The sequence below is a fragment of the Morone saxatilis genome, unplaced genomic scaffold, assembly GCF_004916995.1.
Source record: "Morone saxatilis isolate NCDOM2014 unplaced genomic scaffold, NCSU_SB_2.0 Contig15, whole genome shotgun sequence".
Lineage (NCBI taxonomy): Eukaryota > Metazoa > Chordata > Actinopteri > Moronidae > Morone > Morone saxatilis.
This window is the reverse complement of record NW_023339707.1, coordinates 11,238,846-11,260,006: the sequence shown is the minus strand read 5'-3', so window position 1 is coordinate 11,260,006 and position 21,161 is coordinate 11,238,846. Positions and strand designations below refer to the sequence as shown.

General features: G+C 40.4%; 1 protein-coding gene across 3 annotated transcripts; it reads left to right on the top strand.

Annotated features, from left to right (window-relative positions):
* The first annotated feature begins 101 nt into the window (after positions 1-101).
* Positions 102-16,026, top strand: klhl17 (kelch-like family member 17). Of its 3 annotated transcripts, none has more exons than XM_035656644.1 (12): positions 102-289; positions 2,687-2,951; positions 3,656-3,777; positions 3,892-4,113; positions 7,355-7,471; positions 7,611-7,842; positions 8,686-8,830; positions 9,169-9,336; positions 10,402-10,490; positions 10,652-10,725; positions 10,866-11,047; positions 13,560-16,026. In XM_035656644.1, the coding sequence occupies exons 2-12, from the start codon at positions 2,738-2,740 to the stop codon at positions 13,786-13,788; spliced, it is 1,794 nt and encodes a 597-aa protein (XP_035512537.1). In that variant the 5' UTR covers positions 102-289; positions 2,687-2,737; the 3' UTR covers positions 13,789-16,026. The 3 variants fall into 3 exon arrangements, with proteins under 3 accessions (XP_035512537.1, XP_035512538.1, XP_035512536.1); XM_035656645.1 differs by lacking the exon at positions 102-289 and adding an exon at positions 876-1,023 and having other exon boundaries at positions 7,611-7,824; XM_035656643.1 differs by lacking the exon at positions 102-289 and adding an exon at positions 876-1,023.
* Positions 16,027-21,161: the final 5,135 nt, after the last annotated feature.

The following is a 21,161-nucleotide window of genomic DNA, read 5'->3' as shown; positions in this document are numbered from 1 at the left end:
AATCATTACTAAGAAGCAGTCGGATCAGAATGATAAAAACCATCGGCGACCACGACAACCTCGAAATTACACTGTCAAAGTTGCTGGTAGGAGAGCGGGCGGTGTTTTGATGCCACACGTGAGGTTTAAATTAAATGAACAGCTGTGTTCACGAGACACAAGCAGCTGTGGACGAGGGAGATTTCTCCTAGTTAGTTTTTAATTGTTGCCTTATACAGCCACAAAGCTGGGCAAGCTTACAAACAGGAAGAAACCGTTGCTGTCACATCGACACCGACGACGGCTGTCGGTGAGTGTTTCTCTTTTAACTCTCCCGCCAACGTTCACTAACCCGATGAGCCTAAACATACAATAAAGTGACATTAGCACATTACTTTTATTTAGTTTGAGCAGTGAATCACAGCCGCGTAGTCACCACCAAACGAACAAAAGGATCTGTAACGTTAATGAGTGTATAAACGTTCGCTGTTTGTTTGATTTAACTGTCCGTGCTAACCGTTGCTGCGGGCGGTTCCGGTTCTCACCAAATTACGGCGCTTCTCCGTTAAACCCCGCCTTTCGCGCGAGCTGAGGTGAATTTATCGAACGCACTTCCGGACTCTGACCAGACAAAAGGGGCGCTTAAGGTCGCGCGGGTCACGTCACATAATAAACAAACACCCACTGTCAAAAGTTGACATTTGCGCGTGAGAAATAACGTCCTGTGTGCTTCGCGCGTGCCTCTTCCGCCCCACGTCAGGACATTTAAACAGCACGAGCAGCGCTGCTACTTCCACCTGCGGCAGATCCAGATCCACCTTAACAAACCGACGGCAGCTCTCATGCAGGTTTTTTGCATTGACGTCAACCGCATACAGCACAAAACAGAGGCTTTCTTCATATCTCGTATGCTTCAGTCAGAATATGGACAGATAGTCAGACACTGGTACCAGTTTTAAACCAATCTGACTGCGACAGCTGCTGATTTATCCCCATCACACCGAGGAAGACACTGTTGCAAGGATAACCGCAACACTACCACCGGTAAAGAAATGACACATTCATTCTTAGTATTGCTGCTGCTGCAGCTGGTAGCTGCTGTTATTCAAATAGATGGAGTGGGGGTTGGGGTCTCTTCAGATCACATAAGGAGGCTGATATATGAATAGAAACCTCCTTCTGTCCAAAATAGATTGCAGTGCAACATTTGTTCATCTGTCAAGATTGTGTGTGTTTGTCAAGGAGCCACAGACCCGTTGTGTGGATGTCAGACAAGGTTTTGAGCCAGAGAGGCAAGGGAAGGTTTTAAGAGATGAATAAGACAAGTGCTTTACTCTGTTAGTTTTAACTGTGACAATTGTGATTTCACTTCTGCCTCAACCTCCTGTGTATGCATGTCTTAATTTGCAGCATTGTCTCATGTTATTCCCTTGGGCATGAGAGCAGATTGTTCCCTCACAGAGGAACACGGCTGGTGTGTTTTTGTGGTCTATTGTGTTTCGGAAAATGGGACCCAAAGCCAGTCGCCAGGCAGCTGTGGTGACATTTGAGAAGGTCCTCAGTGGGACAGTGCAGAGTATTTAGAAAGAGAATAGTCACTGAACAGATGACAACATAATTATGATGCATTGATACTCAGTGAATTCTCTATTCGACTGGAGTAAGACACCAGAAACTCAACTTTACTCAATCAATAATATTTATGTTGTTGTTTCTCAGCCTGGATGGTTGCATTTCTTGGACCTGAAACTGATAAATTTTCCCTAATGAGGCTGTGATGGCTGTCTTTTTGTCCTAATAACCTTGTTATTGTTACTAAAACCTGTCTGTATATTTACAAACAGGAATCATTCATTTTAAATGAAAAATAAGCCGTAAAGCAGGCTATATGGTGTAAAATAGTAGTTTCATTTACCCAGTTAAGGATATTTTAAACAACACAATATTTGAAAACTCTCCATCAGAGTACCTGACTTTACACTTTTAAAACAGTGGGCTTGTGCTCATATACCTTGTAAGGTATCATAGCATCAAATTCAGTACAAGAGTGAAATATTTTCCTCCTGAAGTCTGTTTTACGTCTGTGATGTCCGGTTTAGCATCCTAAATATTCAACAAACAACAACTTCTAAGATGCCGCGTGACGATGGTTATGCAACATTCTGAAGTGTGTTCTCCATCCGAGAGCCGGGCGGATGAGAGTACAAAGGAAAAGGCTAACTCAGGCTACATCCTTCTCTCCTCCCACCCTGCCTGTCCGAGGCTGCAGCTGGGGTGATGTGGGGGGGTTTCACAGCTAATTCTGGTGCAATTAAATTCATTAGTCTGCAGTCAGTGCAATTAGACAAACCAAGACAGTCCAATAGATGAGAAGCATGCATTGATTTTATTCTAGTTTATGAAATAATGTCCATCTTCTTCCTTTTGTCGTAATGCAATTTAATCAGTCTTGACACTGAATGTCAAATAACCAGGCCAGCCAACTTACTACACTTTGTAATTGTACTGAAATTGTCATAGCTGTCAGGATGGGTACTATAACAGGAACACTGGGTACAATGATTGCTCAGGACACCTGTCATAACACCTGCATCCTTGCAAATAAACTAAGCCCTTGCAGGTGGATATTTTCTCTGATGACAAAATATATATATTTTTTTATAACTTCGTATTAACTGACATGAAACTGTTCTTCTACATGTTTCAGTTGCCCAGAGTGCGGCCGAGGCAAGAGCCCGCGACCGCCACATCAGGCACCATGATGGAAGGGGGCATGCAGCTGCTCAACCGCGATGGCCACAGCATCTCGCACAATTCAAAGCGGCACTACCACGACTCTTTCGTGTCCATGAACAGGATGCGACAGCGCGGCTTGCTGTGTGACATTGTGCTCCATGTCTCCAACAAAGAAATCAAGGCGCACAAAGTGGTGCTGGCATCCTGCAGCCCCTACTTCCACGCTATGTTTACCAGTGAGTTCAGTCCACGTTGTCCCCTGTTTGCGCTTCACTTTGTGCTTTTATCCCTAAAATCGATGTTGCATGCCTCCGACATTGGAAGCTCTGACATCATGCCAACATATAATATTGCTCTGTTGCTCAGAGTTTGATGACACAACAACTCGCCAGCTCATCCTTTCAGCATCATTGCTTCCTTCCCCATCTTCCTGTCTGGGGCACAGGTGGTCAGATGAGGTCTGTGAGTCTCAGATTTCCTCCTGGCACTAGACCTTTGTGAAGGTACAATGTGTCTCCAGACAGTCAGTTGTCTGGCTTTGAGACCCAGCTGCTAGGCTTCCTCTCGTCTGAGTCCCTAATCAGCCCATGTTAACAGAATCTGCTGATCTTTGATCATTCATGATCATTCAAACAGCAAAAGCACAGCTCCTCTTGCAGATATTATGTTTGCAGTTTCTTCAAACTAGAGGAGATTAAACATTCGACTGTTGATATAGAACCTCCTGACAGTTCTGCAGGAACACCCACACTGGGCAAGAGTGTATAGACTCAGGAATTTCAAAATCCTCCACACACACAGCTTATTAAACGGACAGCAACAAATGAGCAATGCTCACATTTGGCAGCAGTTCTGTATACATTAGGAACAGGGAGGCTTTTTACTGGTTATAACTTGTGGGAAAAAAATATAACCACCCTCGTTCTGTGTGGTCATGCAGATGAGATGTCGGAGAGTCGGCAGACCCATGTGACCCTACATGACATTGACTCTCAGGCTCTGGAGCAGCTGGTCCAGTATGCCTACACAGCAGAGATTGTGGTCGGGGAAGGCAACGTGCAGGTAGGGTGGACGATTTCAGATCTATAGAGAAGATGGTCAAATCTATCATCTTGATTTGATTCCTATTTCTCACGACTCACGGTGTATTTCCACCTGAAATTCAACTCTTCCTAGACGTTGCTCCCAGCAGCCAGCCTGCTGCAGCTCAACGGGGTGCGGGACGCCTGCTGTAAGTTCCTCCTCAGCCAGCTGGACCCCTCCAACTGCCTGGGCATCCGAGGATTCGCTGACACGCACTCCTGCAGCGACCTGCTTAAGTCCGCACACAAGTATGTCCTGCAGCACTTTGTAGAGGTGTCCAAGACAGAAGAGTTCATGCTGCTGCCACTGAAACAGGTAGGGGTGAAGCTTTGTCTTTCTCCTGCTGTATCTTCTGCCAACTGGTGCTTTTTATAGACAGTAGTTTCACAGGGGGTTATTCATGGAGGAAATATACAGTGGTACATCTGGCTACTGGAAATTGCTTCCTCTGTTTGCGAGTCATAATGGTGATATACTTACCATTTAGCAGCATTGTTATAGCCAACCCAAGGGGATCTTTCCTCAATCTAAAAGCCACTGACCAGTAGGCAGAAACACTGGTGGGAGTCATATTATATATTACCTTAAAATGTAATTCATTATTAGTTAACGACAAAAAATTATTGACTTTTGGTTTAACAACTTGCTGCTTACTACCCCTCAGTGGCTCTACTTGAGTAATTCATCTAGTTGCTAATAAATATGACAAAGAAAACACAAAGATGAAGCACTTCATTTAGGTCCTGCATGCTTATCACCTTTTCCTCACTAGTACATGTATCGTCATGTTTTTCATCAGAGGCTCCTCGAGGGAAGTGGCCACAAGTGTGCCGATGTGTTTTTAACAGTTATTAGGTGGACCTCTCTCCTTCCTCAGCTAGCTACATCTATCACTGTCTCTTGTGGTTTTATCTTCCCGGTGTGCTGCTGTGGACTACTTCATGTGGCACATCAGCGTAGCCAAACTATCACTTATTCATCAGCTGGGCACAGCAGTGACAGCACTGTTCCTGTCCTGGAAACGGTAGTTACGCAAAGCTAGTGACATTTCCACAACCGCTGTACTGTTTATGGAAAATAACGCCATTGTTTACGTCTCTGTCTGATTCATATACTTAATGAGGGTTTCTTCTTTGGTTCCGATATTTTTTACTGCTACCATATAGAGCAAAATTTTGGGGCATTTATGTTAGATTTAGGCTTGCTAAATCAGTGTTAGCCATTTCGTCAACTGCTGACATAAGCAAAGCCCCTGGCACCAACTGCTCCAGTGGAGCTGCTCATCGACCACAGGTCAGACTGTGGTTGCACTGGCAGCCTTTAGGTGTAAATGTGTGTTGAGCGAGGGCATTGTTCCCAGAGAAACTACCTTGATTGTTAAATAAAGGTTAAAGAAACAATGTAGGCACAGTCTCCTTTCCAAATTTAAACAAAAGGGAGGTCCCACTCCAAAATTGATTTACAAGTCTGCAGGACTCCTGTTTGTTATTACAGGAGTTAAACGGCTTGAGGATTTAAAGTATAAGCATAATTTTTAGTTGTTTTTTATATTTTTAATAAATAGCCTCAAGATTTCAGATTACATGTAAAAGTCCAGCAGGAGACACGTTCCTGTAGGCGAATGTAAGAAGGGTTTTGATAAAGGAAAAAACTGCATCATGTCTTACAGGAAATGGTTTCCTTTTCAAACAAATGCCTGTTGAGCCTTTCCAGGTGACAAGGAATTAAAACAGTGGTGAAAACAAGTAACAAACAGCTGGCAGCATCACTTTCCCATCTCCTTGTGTCTCCAAGGAACAATCCCCACAGTAAAGTAAAGAGATTGTGCTTCAGTCTCTCTGTCTGTGGCCTTCAAAGCCCTGAGACTGAATCTGCAATAGGAGTGTGGGCACAGTCCATTAAAACAGTTCAAGTTAAGCTGCATAAAGACAGATTAAAAATAGACCATTTTCTTTTCTTTGTTTCTATTCTTTTATCTCTCTTTTCCTTTGGCTCACCGCCCCATTCTGTCTGCAGCTGTTCTGTGTCTGTCTGCGTCTAAATCCACGCCAGATATGAATTTATGTACTTCCTGCTCTAAAGGACTCTGAGTTCACAGAGCTGTGAAATATGCCCCATATTTCTTTCCATGTTCTGTGAAGGAAGTGGCAAGGCATGACATGGCAGTGACTAGTCTGCTTTGGTGATGCTTCAGTGATGTAGCGTCACATATTGGTGGCATTATGTAGACAAAGGATGGATGCATTGTAATTACGGTGTGTGTAGTGTATAAGGACATCTTGACACAGCTGAAACCCTTTTTCATTCGTACGTCTCTCATGCTTGCCGCCATACAACAAGCACAGTTAATACACTCCTAAAACCAATTTCCTTTTACATCTCCTCCACACACACACACACACACACAAACATTGTTTGAGTTAATGTGATGCAGTGTGTGTATGCAGAGATAAGGGGGACTGCAGGGTGGGGCAGCAGCAGTATTTCTCAGTGTGACTGTGGATTAGTGGACGCTGTTCCTGGGAGGCTGCTAACTGTTGCCCTGATCTGGCCAGCAAGACAGTAGCAGCAGCTGGCTGCTCTGGCCCCACCCAGCCCTGCCAGCTTTGGGTTGAATCTGAGAGCAGAGCCAGCCAGCCACTCAGACTGCAGCACTCGTTTTGACACACACGCAGTGGTAACTTAAATATATCACAGAACCGCTACACACTTACAGACCTTAATATAACAAACGGGCATTTATGAGTTAATGGTCAAAGTTAAAATGGTGCCTGAAATGATTTGTTTCACTTCATTAAACATTTTTTGATTTTTAGGACGATAACGATTAATTGACGATCGAGAATTTGATCGAACAGTTGTAATTGAATCGATCTACTATCTAATAATAATCTGAAATATGAACAACATGTCTCCTATTATATTCGAGCTATCAGAATTAGATATTTGTTCTATTCTCTTGTTGCAGGGTTTCATTTGGTTGTTTGAGTGTCTTATTAGACTACATGCTAGCGGAAATTATTTTTATCAGCACACACCACATGTAACCTCATATTCAATGACGTGTCTAATATATCTAGGCCTCCACAGCTTAATATGTTTAATGGGCTATGCAGTGCTGTCAGAAAATATGCATTATTTTGCTGTCGAAATGAACCTTTTTATGCTTTTGTTTATTACAATTAATCAATTGTTAGTTAACATTACCAACAAGTGGTTGGAACGAACGAAAGTGCTTACAGTTTGCAACCCTAGTGGATTCAATTTAATTTAATTTTGAAACGATGCAGACAAAACAGAGCTCTGCCCTTTAGTCTTACATTTTAAGCACAGAAAACAAAGTGAGAGAAGAGAGGAGGAAGGAAGAGAGGCAACAGTTCAGCAGATAACGTCAGATACAACATCCTGTGTGTTGACATGTTTGCTCTGCTTTTTGCTTCTGCAAGTGCTTCTCTGATGGTCACCGTTGAATTAAAGGCACTATGAGTTTGAATTTTAAGTTTCTCTTGTAATTGATTATAAATGTCTCTACCCATCTGCTGTTTGTTCCATCCAGGTCCTGGATTTGATCTCCAGTGACAATCTCAACGTGCCATCTGAAGAGGAAGTGTACCGGGCTGTGTTGAGCTGGGTGAAACATGATATCGATGGACGCAGGCAACACGTACCTTGGGTAAGACTTGTCTCCTCTCACCTGAGGAAATCAGGGTGATAGTGTTGACTATAATCTAAAAAACAGGTCCATCACATTTCCTCCATTCCTCCTCTCTTGACCCTAACTCACCCTTACCGCCTTCCCTCTGCCCCTTTAGCTGATGAAGTGTGTGCGGCTGCCGCTGCTGAGGCGAGACTTTCTAATGAGCAATGTGGACACGGAGCTGCTGGTGCGTCACCACTCGGAGTGCAAGGACCTGCTGATTGAGGCTCTCAAGTATCACCTGATGCCTGAGCAGAGGGGAGTCCTCAGCAACAGCCGGACACGCCCGCGACGCTGTGAGGGCGCCAGCCCTGTGCTCTTCGCCGTTGGTCAGTGTGCCCCTGAAGGTACCCATTAGGGTACACTTAGGCCACACATCAATTAACTTTAGCCTCTGATGTTACTCATTCAGCTTTTTTACAGCTGGGAGATAAAAATACTGATATAATTATAAGAGACTAGACTCTGATTTTTATAGTATTGTAATATAATAGCTTAAATGTTTCCCAGGGGCCTCATTTATTAAAATGTTCTTAGATTTACACTTGAGTCTTAAGGTCATTTCTGATGGTGTGCTTAAGTTTGATTCATTAGATACTGAGCATAGAAAAACGTTGCTTACGCAGGTTCTAATAAGCCCATTTGTAACTCAGGTACCTGTGATATATAAATCTCAAATTTACTTTAAATTGACAGCACCTGCCTTACAATCAGCGATTTCCCCTTGAAATATTGTCACAGTATTCATAGAGATACTGTTTCACAATATTACAATATGTAATTTAGTTAATGTTTTACTACCGTCTCCTTGCATAGCTTCAAAGTTTTAAACTAAACCATATAAATAGCAAATACAGTAAATTACAGGTTATTCTTTGGTCTTAAGCCTAAATATTTGTACTTACAACATACTTTTTCATACAGTATATAAAGATACTTTTTTTTAAAAAGAGCCATTTCTGAACCACAATAAAGACTACAACTTGATCCTGAACTGAGCCCAGGAGTCAACCTGGGTATCTGCCAAAATCATCACAAAACCCTACAACCTTTGCACTTATTGGCAAAAATCATGTTCCATATTATTATTATTATTATTAGTATTATTATTTTATTTTATCAAATGACTGCTTTACGTCAAAGGTTTTTTTTTTTCAACATACTGTGTGTGTGTGTGTGTGTGTCTGCAGGTGGAGGCAGCCTGTTTGCCATCCATGGAGACTGTGAGGCGTACGACACCAGGACAGATCGCTGGCACATGGTGGCATCCATGTCCACTCGGCGGGCACGGGTGGGCGTCGCAGCCATTGGGAACAGACTTTATGCTGTCGGAGGGTGAGTGGTGAGAACAGTACTGACCTTTGACCTAAAACTAGTTAACCAACCATCTCCTCTATTACTCAAACATTGCATTGTGTGATCTGAAGTAAAGCTAACTTTTGTAAAGCTTTGGCAGGAGGAACATGTAGCTGATTTACATGTAAAATGATCCTGAGTGAAACACAAACTATTCATTCCTTGTGCTCTTGATAAGCTCTAACAGCTTTTCTTAATGCAAAATGCCTGTTTAACGTTCTACTATTGACATTTATTTTTTTAATGTATTTAAGGCCATGTTGTCCCTCAATCATTAAATAGCCCTTTCTGAATCATTTAATTCCACACCTCTTCAGGTATGATGGAACCTCAGACCTCGCCACCGTGGAGTCCTACGACCCCATCACTAACTCCTGGCAACCTGAGGTTTCCATGGGAACACGGCGAAGCTGTTTGGGTGTAGCCGTCCTACATGGCCTGCTGTACGCTGCTGGAGGTTATGATGGAGCTTCCTGCCTCAATAGGTACACACAGACAGACATTTTGGTGATGAATGCTGAACATTCCTGATAGATTTGATACGCTGTTGAATGTTGTTGCAACATTTTTGTTTGTCTAGACGCTGTTTTTTTAGGCCAGGAGCCTCATTTATAAACATGTTCTTAGATTTATACTTGAATTTAGTCTTTGATCATTTCTGACGGTGTGCTCGGATGGACCAAAAGATACACAGGCGATAGACTGAATTAACTATGCTATGATTGTGTTTAATTCAGTGTTTATTTGATCCACCAACCAGCACTTACCTTACCTTAGACATTTTCATTTTTTAAACGGTTCGACTCTCAGTCCCGCTGTCTTCTCCCACTAAGCACAGCTGACCAATGGAGGCTGGCGAGTTGAGACAACAACATGTTATGTCTGTACAGAAATACAGTTTATTTTAATGGATTACACTGATGCTAAATTGACAAGAAGACTGTCAACATATGATACATTTTATGTTCTGTTTCTAGTTTTGTTCTTTTACAGACACGTACGGAATTGTTATGTGATATTTTTTAAAGATAATTTGTCATAATAGGTTTTCCTGGAGAAAGCAGAGGACACTTTAAACTGCTATGGGTCTTTTTTAACATACTATCACCACTACACCACAAAGTATGATAAGGTTGTCTGACGTTGATTGCTATTATTGGTTTGATTAATAGTATCATAACGTGTGTGTATTGATTACTACTACGGTGGTTGATTATGCCAATTATCAGCTAATTGTACTCAGTTTCTAATGGCAGTATGCAGTTAGAGGTTTCCCTTTGCGTTCATGTGTAACTCACTGCTGAAAGTACAGAGAACAAAATGAAAAAGCTAATATTTCTATATATAATAGTGCAATATAGATAGATAAGATCATTTCCATATCAATGTTAGGTTTTATAAATAACTACTTATATGTGAGTCATACTTACGATCAGAATTGATTAAGTCTGTTTTATAAATGAGGCCCCAGGTCTTAAAGACAGTTCAGTTTATGTCAATAGGCCAACCCTACAGTGTCGTTATGTTCAAGTCTTTTTCTCCTCTTTCAGTGCAGAGCGTTACGACCCTCTGACTAGTACATGGACCTCAATAGCTGCCATGAGCACCCGTAGGAGATACGTCCGAGTAGCAACTCTGGGTAGGAACTTGCCACAACATAATGTTATGAACACGCTGTTCTACTGTGTGTTTATATAGCGCTGTCTGCATTTTGATGTCTGAAATCAAGAGGGAGTTGCCAACTTGGTATTCATCTGCTAATATTTACATTCTGAGTGTTTACTCCCTTTTCCCCTCCAGATGGCAACTTGTATGCAGTGGGAGGTTATGACAGCTCCTCACATCTCGCAACGGTGGAGAAATATGACCCCCAGGTAAATTCTATGCTGTTAAATTTATCATCAAAGCAACTTGTCTGTTGCCAGGATCAAGAAATTGTGGAGGAAAATCATACACTATTTATGAATCTATGAACATGTGACCAATGCTCAGTCTCTCTTTGTTTAATAAACAGAGCAACACATGGACAGCCATTGCTAACATGCTGAGTCGGCGCAGCAGTGCCGGGGTGGCCGTGCTGGACGGCATGCTGTATGTCGCAGGAGGGAATGACGGCACCAGCTGCCTGAACTCTGTAGAGCGGTTCAACCCCAAGACTAACACCTGGGAGGGAGTGGCCCCCATGAACATACGAAGGTTAGCCTCCACCCATAATTTATATAAATATATATATGGTCGCGTCCAGGTCCAGTGAATAAAAATGCCTGGACTTCGTTGTCAGTCCATCTATTGTATGCTTTCTTCTGTAACTCCATGTTGAAGCACAGTGAACAAAAAACAAACTAGTTTTCAGCTGCAGATTTTGAAAAAATAAAATAAAATGTCTAACCCACCCCCAAAGTTCCTGTACTTTTGGAACCCCCTGAGCAGGGACTTTTGGGGCGGGGGGGTAAAATAGAACTTAATTTAGACCCTGGTTCCTGTGGTGGAAATACACTGAGTTCCTCCAAAGGTTAATAGTCCCTGGGGAGGCTCCTGCAGTGGAAATGCGACTTTAAAAAACAGCTGTGTGTGAAATCAACTCTAACAAATGTGAACAATGTAGCAAATACAACATTTCTAACTATAGCAACTCACTTCAAACATGAGAGAGTGAAAGCAATCATAAGCTCTACAGAGATAAATGTTTGACATGGACAACCCCCTCGTCAGATTTTAGAGACGAGAGCCACCAGAGCGATTAATGAAGCAGCTTGCAGCTAAATGTATTTGTTTATGATACTGTGCAGTTGAGAGAGAAAGAGAGAAAAGATGGGTGAGGAGATGAGATATGATGAAGGACTTGTGATGGATCAAGGGAATTTAATTAAATTAATTTAATGAAATGAGACACACCTTAGTCAACTGAGCCATCAGGATGACCCGGTTCTACTGTTCCATCTTCCAAAAGTTCAGCTCACAGTAATGAAAGGCTGAAATGCATCGGCCTTCAACTACGCTATACATTTTCGTTAAGGCTTGTAAAGCTTTTATACTTCTTTTTAGGCTTCATAATGAACATGTGACACCATTGTGTGGCAGGGGGATGAACTCGGCTGATTTGTATTTGAGAAACACTGGGGTACCACAGTGTTTCAAAATCCCAGAATTGCCTTAACCTAAATAGAAGAAGATAAAATCTCCTTTTTGAAAAGCGAAAGAACAAAACTGTAGCGCTATCTTCATGGAGCTTGTCAAATGGGTACCCCTGCTGTGATTATTTTGCTCTGTGGAAAATCTTTACTCTTGAAGGCGAGGGATTTGGGGCATTTGGATGTCTTCCTAACTGCCTAAACCGTCTTACGGCATAAACATCAAATGACCTATTTTCCATAACAGTAGACTATTTCTAATTTTTTTAGAGGATGAAACTTGTCTTGCGGGTGATTATCAAAGTGGGCATGCATTCACACACTCGCAGCATTGTATTGATTAAAAAAAACATCATCAGGGAGGGAGCTTTAGAGATGTAGCTTGGTCTTGGATTTGAGGACACACCAGCAGAGGCCCCTGGACACACACATACACTTTCTTGTGTGTGAGTCGTTATACTGTAGGAGCAGGGAAACCTGACAACAGTTGACTGTGCAGCTCCATGAATAACCCATGTGTTAGTCAGCTGTGTGGCTTGGAATGCCTTTCTTATCCTGTTGCTGAGTGGCTCCATTTACACAGTTCAAAACATCACACTGTATTGACCACTAATCTATCACTCTTGGACACCATTTTACGCAATGTGGCAATTTGAAAACATTACAGAATAATTGTTTTGGCCAAAATAATCTGGAACTTTTGAAAATCCTCATTGATGTTGCAAAAAGATCTCTTTTTATTGTCTCTGCTAACAAACCATTAACTTTTCCACTGGTCCTACAATTAATAATGAACTAGTAGTATTATTGGCACTTCCTGGGGCCAGATTCATAAAATTCTGTGTAGATTCATGACTAAAACTGTGCGTACGCACAAAGACAAAAATATGCATACGCATTTTGTGCCAGATTTGAAAAATCGCACATATGCCTGATTCTGTTTCTCAATCATTGTGGAAATTAGTGCATGAGCTTAATTTCCGCTTCCACAATGATCCATAAATGGATGTGTAAACACCATTAAACAACCGTTTGCATTACGATACTTGTAGTATCAGAACAGCTGTCATTACGCATGGCTTTTAGCCCCCGTACCACTAACTCATCACATGTTCATAAACCATTGTGGTAATATTTCATAATTATTAATAAACGTCAGAAGGATGATCAATGATTAATATATACAGCTCATATTGAGACCGACTTTACCAAGTGCTCACAGTCACAGTTCAGCATCATATAAAAGATTAACAGGGAAATGATGGCGAATGTAAATAAAAAGAATGATAAGATACATCACTCATAAATAAATGTAAGGTTATGTTTATAAGTCTCTTTACTGATCTTTCCGTTTTTCAACACAATCACTGATGAAGCTCATGCAAAGCTCCATCTACCGTCACTCAACAGATGCTGCCATCTGTTGGCACTCTGTAATACATCCTGGAGTTAGCAGGATTGAGCAAAATATCCAGATAAGAGCTTAAAAAATCACAATGCGGTGTTTTAAAAAATATGGCTGCACAGTACATGTGGAATTTAGATACTGAATTAGTTTTTTTTTCCCCTGCTTCCAGGAGCACGCATGACCTTGTGGCTATGGATGGCTGGTTATACGCAGTGGGAGGTAACGACGGCAGCTCCAGTCTCAACTCCATCGAGAAGTACAACCCACGCAGCAACAAATGGGTCGCCGCCTCCTGCATGTTCACGCGACGCAGCAGTGTGGGCGTGGCCGTGCTGGAGCTACTAAACTTCCCACCGCCCTCCTCGCCAACCCTCTCTGTTTCCTCCACCAGCCTTTGACACGGGGTCACCGCTTGGCTGACCTCAGCCTCTGCTGCTACAGCCCAGACTGGCTCTGGGAAGAGACGCAACTGCTCGGTTTGAGACTGGGAGGAGGAAGAGGGCGGGAGTGGACAGGTAAATGGATGGAGGGAAGAGAAGAAACAGAGGGAAGGTGTGGATAAGGCTCCTGGCTTGGTTAATATACAGAACCCTTCAGAATTAGTGGCACTCTTGGTCATGATTGGTCAAAAAAAAAAATCACAAAATAAGTCATGAACTTAAATTAAACAATCTAGGCACTTTTTGAAAACATTAATATGCAGCACTCTGTTATCTCAAAAGACATGTGCCACACATAACTAAATTTTTCATGAATATGTAAGGGATGCCAGATGATTACTGAAAGATTTTTTTATATTCATAGTCAAACCAATCTGCCTATTCTCCACTAAGTTTGCCATTAGTTCTGGACTGCCCTGTATCTGCCTGGATGCCTGATATTCCACTGTACAGCTCCACCTCCAGCTCCCACTCTCTTCAAGAGTACACAGATGTATTAACAATAACCGATCTTTCCTCAAGCCCCGCTTTTTTCCCCCCACCACTCCCACAGTGTTTGACACACTCATCGTGAAACGTGGTGGACACTTAATTCTGTCATGTGTAATGTAAATGTTTTTGGTTTGATGTTGTTGTCCTCTGCAAGATTTTTTCTTTTGATGTCAGGATTTTTTGCAATAATGTACAAAAAAGAGAAACAGAATGATTTTACTTTTGGAATGTAGCTTTCGACTGGTTATACCATGCATGTTTACATATTGGCATTGACTCCCAACAGGAGGATAAAAATGTTGTAGTGCTGCTATGCCACAGTAGGTGGCAGTAACAGGCAATGTTGTAAACCCTTCCCACACTGCAAGAGAGCATGGACACCAACAACACAGAAACGTTAGGCCCTCAGAACTGTAAATGAGTTTGACTCTTTTTTTATATATATCTATATATATAAACAGAGAATAATTATGTTGAACTTATATGTATTATTTATAAAAATGTATAAATTCTAATATATTCTGTTTTAAAGAGGCTTAGAGAAGCAAACAGATCAGACATTTGCCTATTTAAGAGTGTTTTTAATATATTTATTTAGGTGTGTAACGTGCATATCGTCAATGGAAATGACAAAGAGAATGTGTAAGTGTGTGAGAGAGGTAGTTGTTCGGTTTGTGTGCATTCGGAGTTTCTCCTGGTTAAGAGGACTGATTGTTGCATTTTGATATGCAGCGTTTCATTTGCATTTCTTAATGTTTCTTCACTGCCACAAGCATAATCTCACATGAAACTGCACCTAATGTCCACTACATTTGTGCAAAAGGCTTTAGTTGCTTGCAAACCTGTCGACCAGTCTTTATCCTACTTCTCAGTTATTTTTAAAATGGAAATGGAGGTGGATATAATTCTTGGGACACATGGCAGTTTAATCTGACAATAAAGCAGCAAGTACTAGTTTACCTACAGTATACCAACACTCGACACTAATGAGTAATGCTGTTGACACTTGGTGCTGTCATATTCTCTTCCACACTACATCAAGTGTGGTGTCTTGTTTTATTACCTCATTGTTGAAACGGACCCAACTTTATTGCAAGTTGAACAAGAAACAACTGTATAATTAGCCACAAATATACTGGCTATATAACCTGTGGTGGGTGATTTGAGAATGTCACCACTGAACTTGCATTGTCTAACATAAATGGATCACTTTGAGTCTTTTTGACTCCGTTCATACCCAAGTTCAGTTCAGTTCATGTGTAGCGCAGTGATACCATTCCAAACTTCTGAGAAGTTGTCTTTCTTTCTTTTCTTTTTTTTTGAAGGATTTTGTTAATCCGGTTCTGTTTATCTTATAAAACTACCTTATTTTTCATTTGTTAGAGCGGACCCAGTAGAATAGGGGCTATGATGGTCTTATGGAGATGTTATTCTGTGAAGACTTCCAGAGAAAGGCACACGAAACCAAAAGACTTTGGCCTCCATTCTGCTGATCGAAATGTAAATAGAAAGATTGCTTACCTTAAATCCATTTGTGCAATTTCAACGTGACTGTAGTTTGGTTTTTTTAAGTTTGTTTCAATGTGGTGATAATTGTTTATTTATGATATGTTTGTTATTTATGAAGAACTTTAAAATATTGAATTTTGCACTATTGCGAAATGGAGCAATACACTGAAAAAAAAATAAAAAATTAAATAAAGATGTTTTCAGATGTGACAACTTTCCTGACGAGTTTGAACACATGTGTACACACTGGGTAGGACAAAATCTAAAACATATCCTGCAGCTTAGAATCAGCAGGTTTAATCCCTGCATCTGCAAAAGCATCTCACTGCACTCAGAGGCAGAAGCAGCTAAATACCCAATGAAAACACACACACACACACATACACACACATACTTAAGGTTGTGTTGGTAACAGTGTTTGTTACTAGGCTCACTATATACACTCTCAACATTGCTGCTTGGTACCTTTCCAACATTCTCCTCTTTCATAGTGATCTAGGCAGACAGCTGAACACTCTCACTTTACCCTTCTTGACCTCAGTCACATGGCATTCACACCTGTGGCTGCCTCTGCACACACTCTAACCTATGAAATCCCAAACACAGGCCCAATATACACAATGCAAAACACTTACAGCTTTGAATGAGAGGGAAAAAAAATGCTACAGCTGCACATAGAGATGGTTTAACGGCGTATTCTGAGGACAAATCAGTGCATGTGTTTTGGGGCTTTGCCATACTTTTGGCATTAGACTGTAAAAACTAAAACATGTTGATACTTGTGAAAAGTTATGGTGAAAAAGTCGAACCACTACTGGAGAGAATTTGTTTGCAAACCTAAAATTTTCAGAAAACACAATCCTTGAGGCATGTCTGTTATTAACACTTGTAAATCACTAAAATATAGCTAAATGCGAAGCTCCCAGAAGAGCTATGGAGCTTCGAGGGGGGCTGATAGAGCAACAAGGAAGTGATTCTTCACTCTGACTCATCGGACCGTCTGTACATATCAAACCTTACAAGGGGTAAACTGCAAAAGATTGACACTTTATTGTGTGTGCATTAATGTGTGTTATGATTTAAAGGTGCACATAGACTGTACATGTCTCTGATTGCTGTAGCTGTGGGTCACCTCCACTGCTATGGAGATGTTAAAAGTTTACAGCCTGTCTAGATGAATGTGCTCACTCTTTAAGAGCTGCTGCAGCTGATCCAGGGGGGCGGTTAGTTCCTTCTCTCTGTACTCCCAGCATTCCTGCCACTGGAGCCTCTCCTCTTTCCTCTGGTGTCAGCCTCTGCACAGCCCTTATCAGGCCATGGAGATGCGGTCACCCTCTCTGGAAGGACTGAACTGTCAACTGGACCACTACACCTACTGTGAGAGGCATACACTTTTTGACCTGCTGCTTAAGATAAGGCAGAGCCTGAAATGGAAAATCTGCCATCCCCATCAAAACTATTTATGACTGGACAACTCATTGATGTGTGTTCTGTAATGCTTAAGCAAACACAATAACAAGAGGTGTGCCAGATAGCAGATCTACAAACAGTAACAAGTAGAGTACTAGAGCAATACTGTCTGTCAGCTCTGAAACCATTTTTTAAACCATTTTTAGAAGAATTTTAGAAGGTAATTTAGGACTTACATGAGAACAAAAATAGCAAAATACATCAATATGCAAATGTGCGCAAAGACCAAAAAAAGAGAAAAATGAAGAAACAGAAAAAAAAGATGAGCTAATAAAACATGAAAAAAAACCTTTGTCAGTTTCTGGGCTACACATAAGATAGTAACTGCCTATTTGAGTCACACACAGCAAAATTATGAAACGTGAAAGAGTGTTCTGTTAGAATCAAACAGTATTTACAAGTAAACTAAATAGCACTGAGTGCTTGACAACACAACTAGTCTAGAAAATGAGCACTGATTTGAATCAACACCTCTGTCTCCACACATACAACTGTATACTACAACTAGTTGAACTGTATTATTTAATTTCACCAAACGTTGTAGGGATCATATTAGATCAGATTAAAAAAAGTTCAGCTCAATATGTGCGGTAGATATTTGATTTTGATATGAATCCAATTAGTGTGCATCACTTTTTTGACAGTTTCTCTGGAAATTAACGTTACCTAACTTGTCTCAGCACATTCATGTCTTTGACATGCTCAAAACCAGTAATTTCCATAGAAGTCTAAGTACAAAAAAAGTAAATGATTAAAGAAAGTGATCAAATCACTGTGTGGCCCCCAATTTCTATACCGTGTGTCTATGTCTACACTTATTAACTCTAAATAAAAACAGTCCTATGTTTAGTCGTTTCACTAGTTTACTATAATAATATAAACTTATGTAGGTATGCAACAAAAACTGGGATCTACAGAATTTAGAGACTAAAATAGTTCATCTGACATTGACTGATCTTGCCTTCAAAGGAGAATCTGGGTCCAATTAAGATTCCTTTATTGTGGTCCTGTGTGAGAACTTTGGCACGTTGGATTCTCTGTTGGACACCTGATGTTGGGAGCCTCATATCCAGACTCAGTTTTAGTGGCCCGAGGTGTGACTTTAGCACTGCTGCTCTCACCCACTGAGTCTGGATAAACACAAGCGAGTGACTTCTCGGAGAGAGCCAAAGTTTAACCCACCACACATGGAGGGAATGACATTATGAAAATGTAATTCAGGTTTCTTCATTTGAACAGATGTGATACAGCTAATAAAATTAAACAGTTGGTTTAAGCCAAGATTGAGCATAATTTACAATGGTACAACTGCATTTGGTCTGATTTAAGCAAAACGAGGCACAATGAGACAGATAGAAAAAACAGATATATACCAAAAAACAATTATTTTTAATGGGAAACTATGCGGGCCATTGTTAGGAAACAGCTCATTCAGGAGTTGTGAGCCCCACCATATGAAATGGAGTGGGAAAAAGTCAATGGGCTGTTTGTCTTTCCAGATAAAGTGTTGCTTTTGGCAAAGCACTCGGTATTTCCCCTTCCCATTGAACAATGTGGCACAAAACTGAAAAAGTGAGATCTATTATAGTAATCTAAACTCACCCACAAAGTGATCTATCTAACAACAGGCACATGTGCTGCTATTGAGTCTATTAATATTTATTATCTAACTATTATTTAAATTTTGAAGATAACGAATAGACTTTAAGTAAAACATCAGTGTTAGTTACAACTTGTCACCTTACAGCTTTTTAATTAAATCTCAAAATGCTTTGTTGAACAAACTAACTAACATTTAGTATAAACAGTAGTCATATTACCATGCTAACGTTTGTATTGTTAACTAGTTAAAGGTGCAATGTGTAAAAATATAAGAGATTTAAAACATTCAAAACTAATCATCAGAATGTGAATATTTACTATTTGAAAAGTGTCCTGATAACTTCTGTTATGAATTGGCGCTATACCAAATAAAGTTGAATTGAATTGAAATTGAAATTGAATAGTAGTATAATAATAATATAATTAATATAATTAGCTTTAACGTTATGTCAATGATGTCCACGTAAGGTAGCATACTAACCACCTAGCAACGTCGTGTAATACCACCTAAGAACTTACATTGCTTTGATACTACCTACCTTCAGAGGCAATAGTCCAATAGTATAAATCAAATAGCTCATATAGCTAATATGCTAACATTAGTATTTTAGGTAAACAGTTATCATGTTAACATGCTAATGTTTAGGGTGTTAACATGGTAACTGTCCACTTGTTAAAATACTGAATGTTAGATTTACATTTCTTAGCATGTTAACATAACAGATACACGGTAATACGACTATGTACAGCTAGTGCTAACTTTAGCATGTCAATATTTTAAGTATCTTTCATGTAATATGGTCAAGCTGATTGTAATTCAGTCATTAGTTTTAGTTCAAGTGACCAAAGATTCATCCTCTGTTAGGATACCTATACCAAAAAATTAAGGTCAGCTCATATTTTGTTGAGATTTCACTCTTGACACCGCTAGCATGTTTGAAAAAATATTTATAAAGTAGTATAGTTTAAGGTAGTAACTAATATTTGATTTGACTGTTGGTTTCTAATGCACTGTATCTTCATTGTGCAATGAATGGGGAAATTCTTGGGAAAGAGTTGCAATTTATCTGATAATTCTAATCTTGAATAGTGAGGAGTAGTGAGGTGAGGAATGACATCTAACTGAAACTGTATTTACCTCACAGTAAAAATCCCTTGGTTTTTTCCTTGTTGGCTGTTTCCTCATAGTTAAGGAAAAGTGCAACAGGTGAGTCACCATGCCAACCGCACGTAGGTAAGTTCATCCTCCTGCTTTTCCATTACAATCCACAACCAGGATCGAAAGATAATTTCACAGGAATATAAAAAATGGCTGGATTACACTGATCACAATGTAATCAGACCGATCAGATACGCCATATAATAATCTGATTACTTTCAACTGATTAGTTCAGTAAGGAATCACATAAAATACTTTTTTAATGTTCAGCTAGAGTAGTGTGATGGGGCACTGGTTCCAGAGGATTTTTTCCCCATTCTTCCCATTAAAGTTTTTCCTGTAAACAATATCTTCAATGTTACTAACCATAGGAACCTGGGGATCTCCTGGATAATGTAACTTAAACCAGTGTCCAAACAATACGTTTTGCATGTTTGGCTAAATCTCAGGTCACATTTACTTATGGGAGGCAATGAAAAGACATTTTTTGTCCTCCTTATGATTCTTAAAATAGTCCAAGATGTGATAAGTGTGTTATTGGTGGCCATGCCTTTCATCTAACATGTCCTTACCTGTTGGAGGCGTGTTTGACAGGAAAACCTGAAGAACCTCACTCAGTGCCATCATGTGAGTGGCAGACAATCACTCAGTGAAATGGAGGCAAGATAGCACACAGGTAGTCTGTTTTATTCGTCTTAACTTTATCTACTGATGTGATAAAAGACATTTTCTTTGGTAATCTTTATATCTTGTCAGTCACTTACTAAGATGTTTTATATTCATGCAGTTCAATCAGTAATCCTCATTGATTAAATTACTTGTCATGAGCTCTGTGGCCCATCAAAAAGGGTTTCAGAGAACAATAATACTGAAAGTCTGGAAGGTGACAACGACTCTACAGTTGGTTTTAACAAACTGATGACTGTTGCTGCCTCAGGTGCATCCGTTTGACAATCTGGCTGAACAGGTTACCTGACAGTGAGCAGCACACTGTACAGCCGCTTACCACAGACAATGACCTAACTAAGCAAACACAAGATGATCATGAGAGTTTGACTCCTCAGCCTGATTGATAACAACACTTGTCACTGTCACGGAG

Coding starts and splice junctions, on each gene's coding strand:
- klhl17 (XM_035656644.1), top strand. CDS start 2,738: ATGATGGAAGGGGGCATGCAGCTGCTCAACCGCGATGGCCACAGCATC. Junction 7,472..7,610: donor GCAGGCAACACGTACCTTGG/GTAAGACTTGTC, acceptor CTGCCCCTTTAG/CTGATGAAGTGTGTGCGGCT. Junction 8,831..9,168: donor AGACTTTATGCTGTCGGAGG/GTGAGTGGTGAG, acceptor ACACCTCTTCAG/GTATGATGGAACCTCAGACC.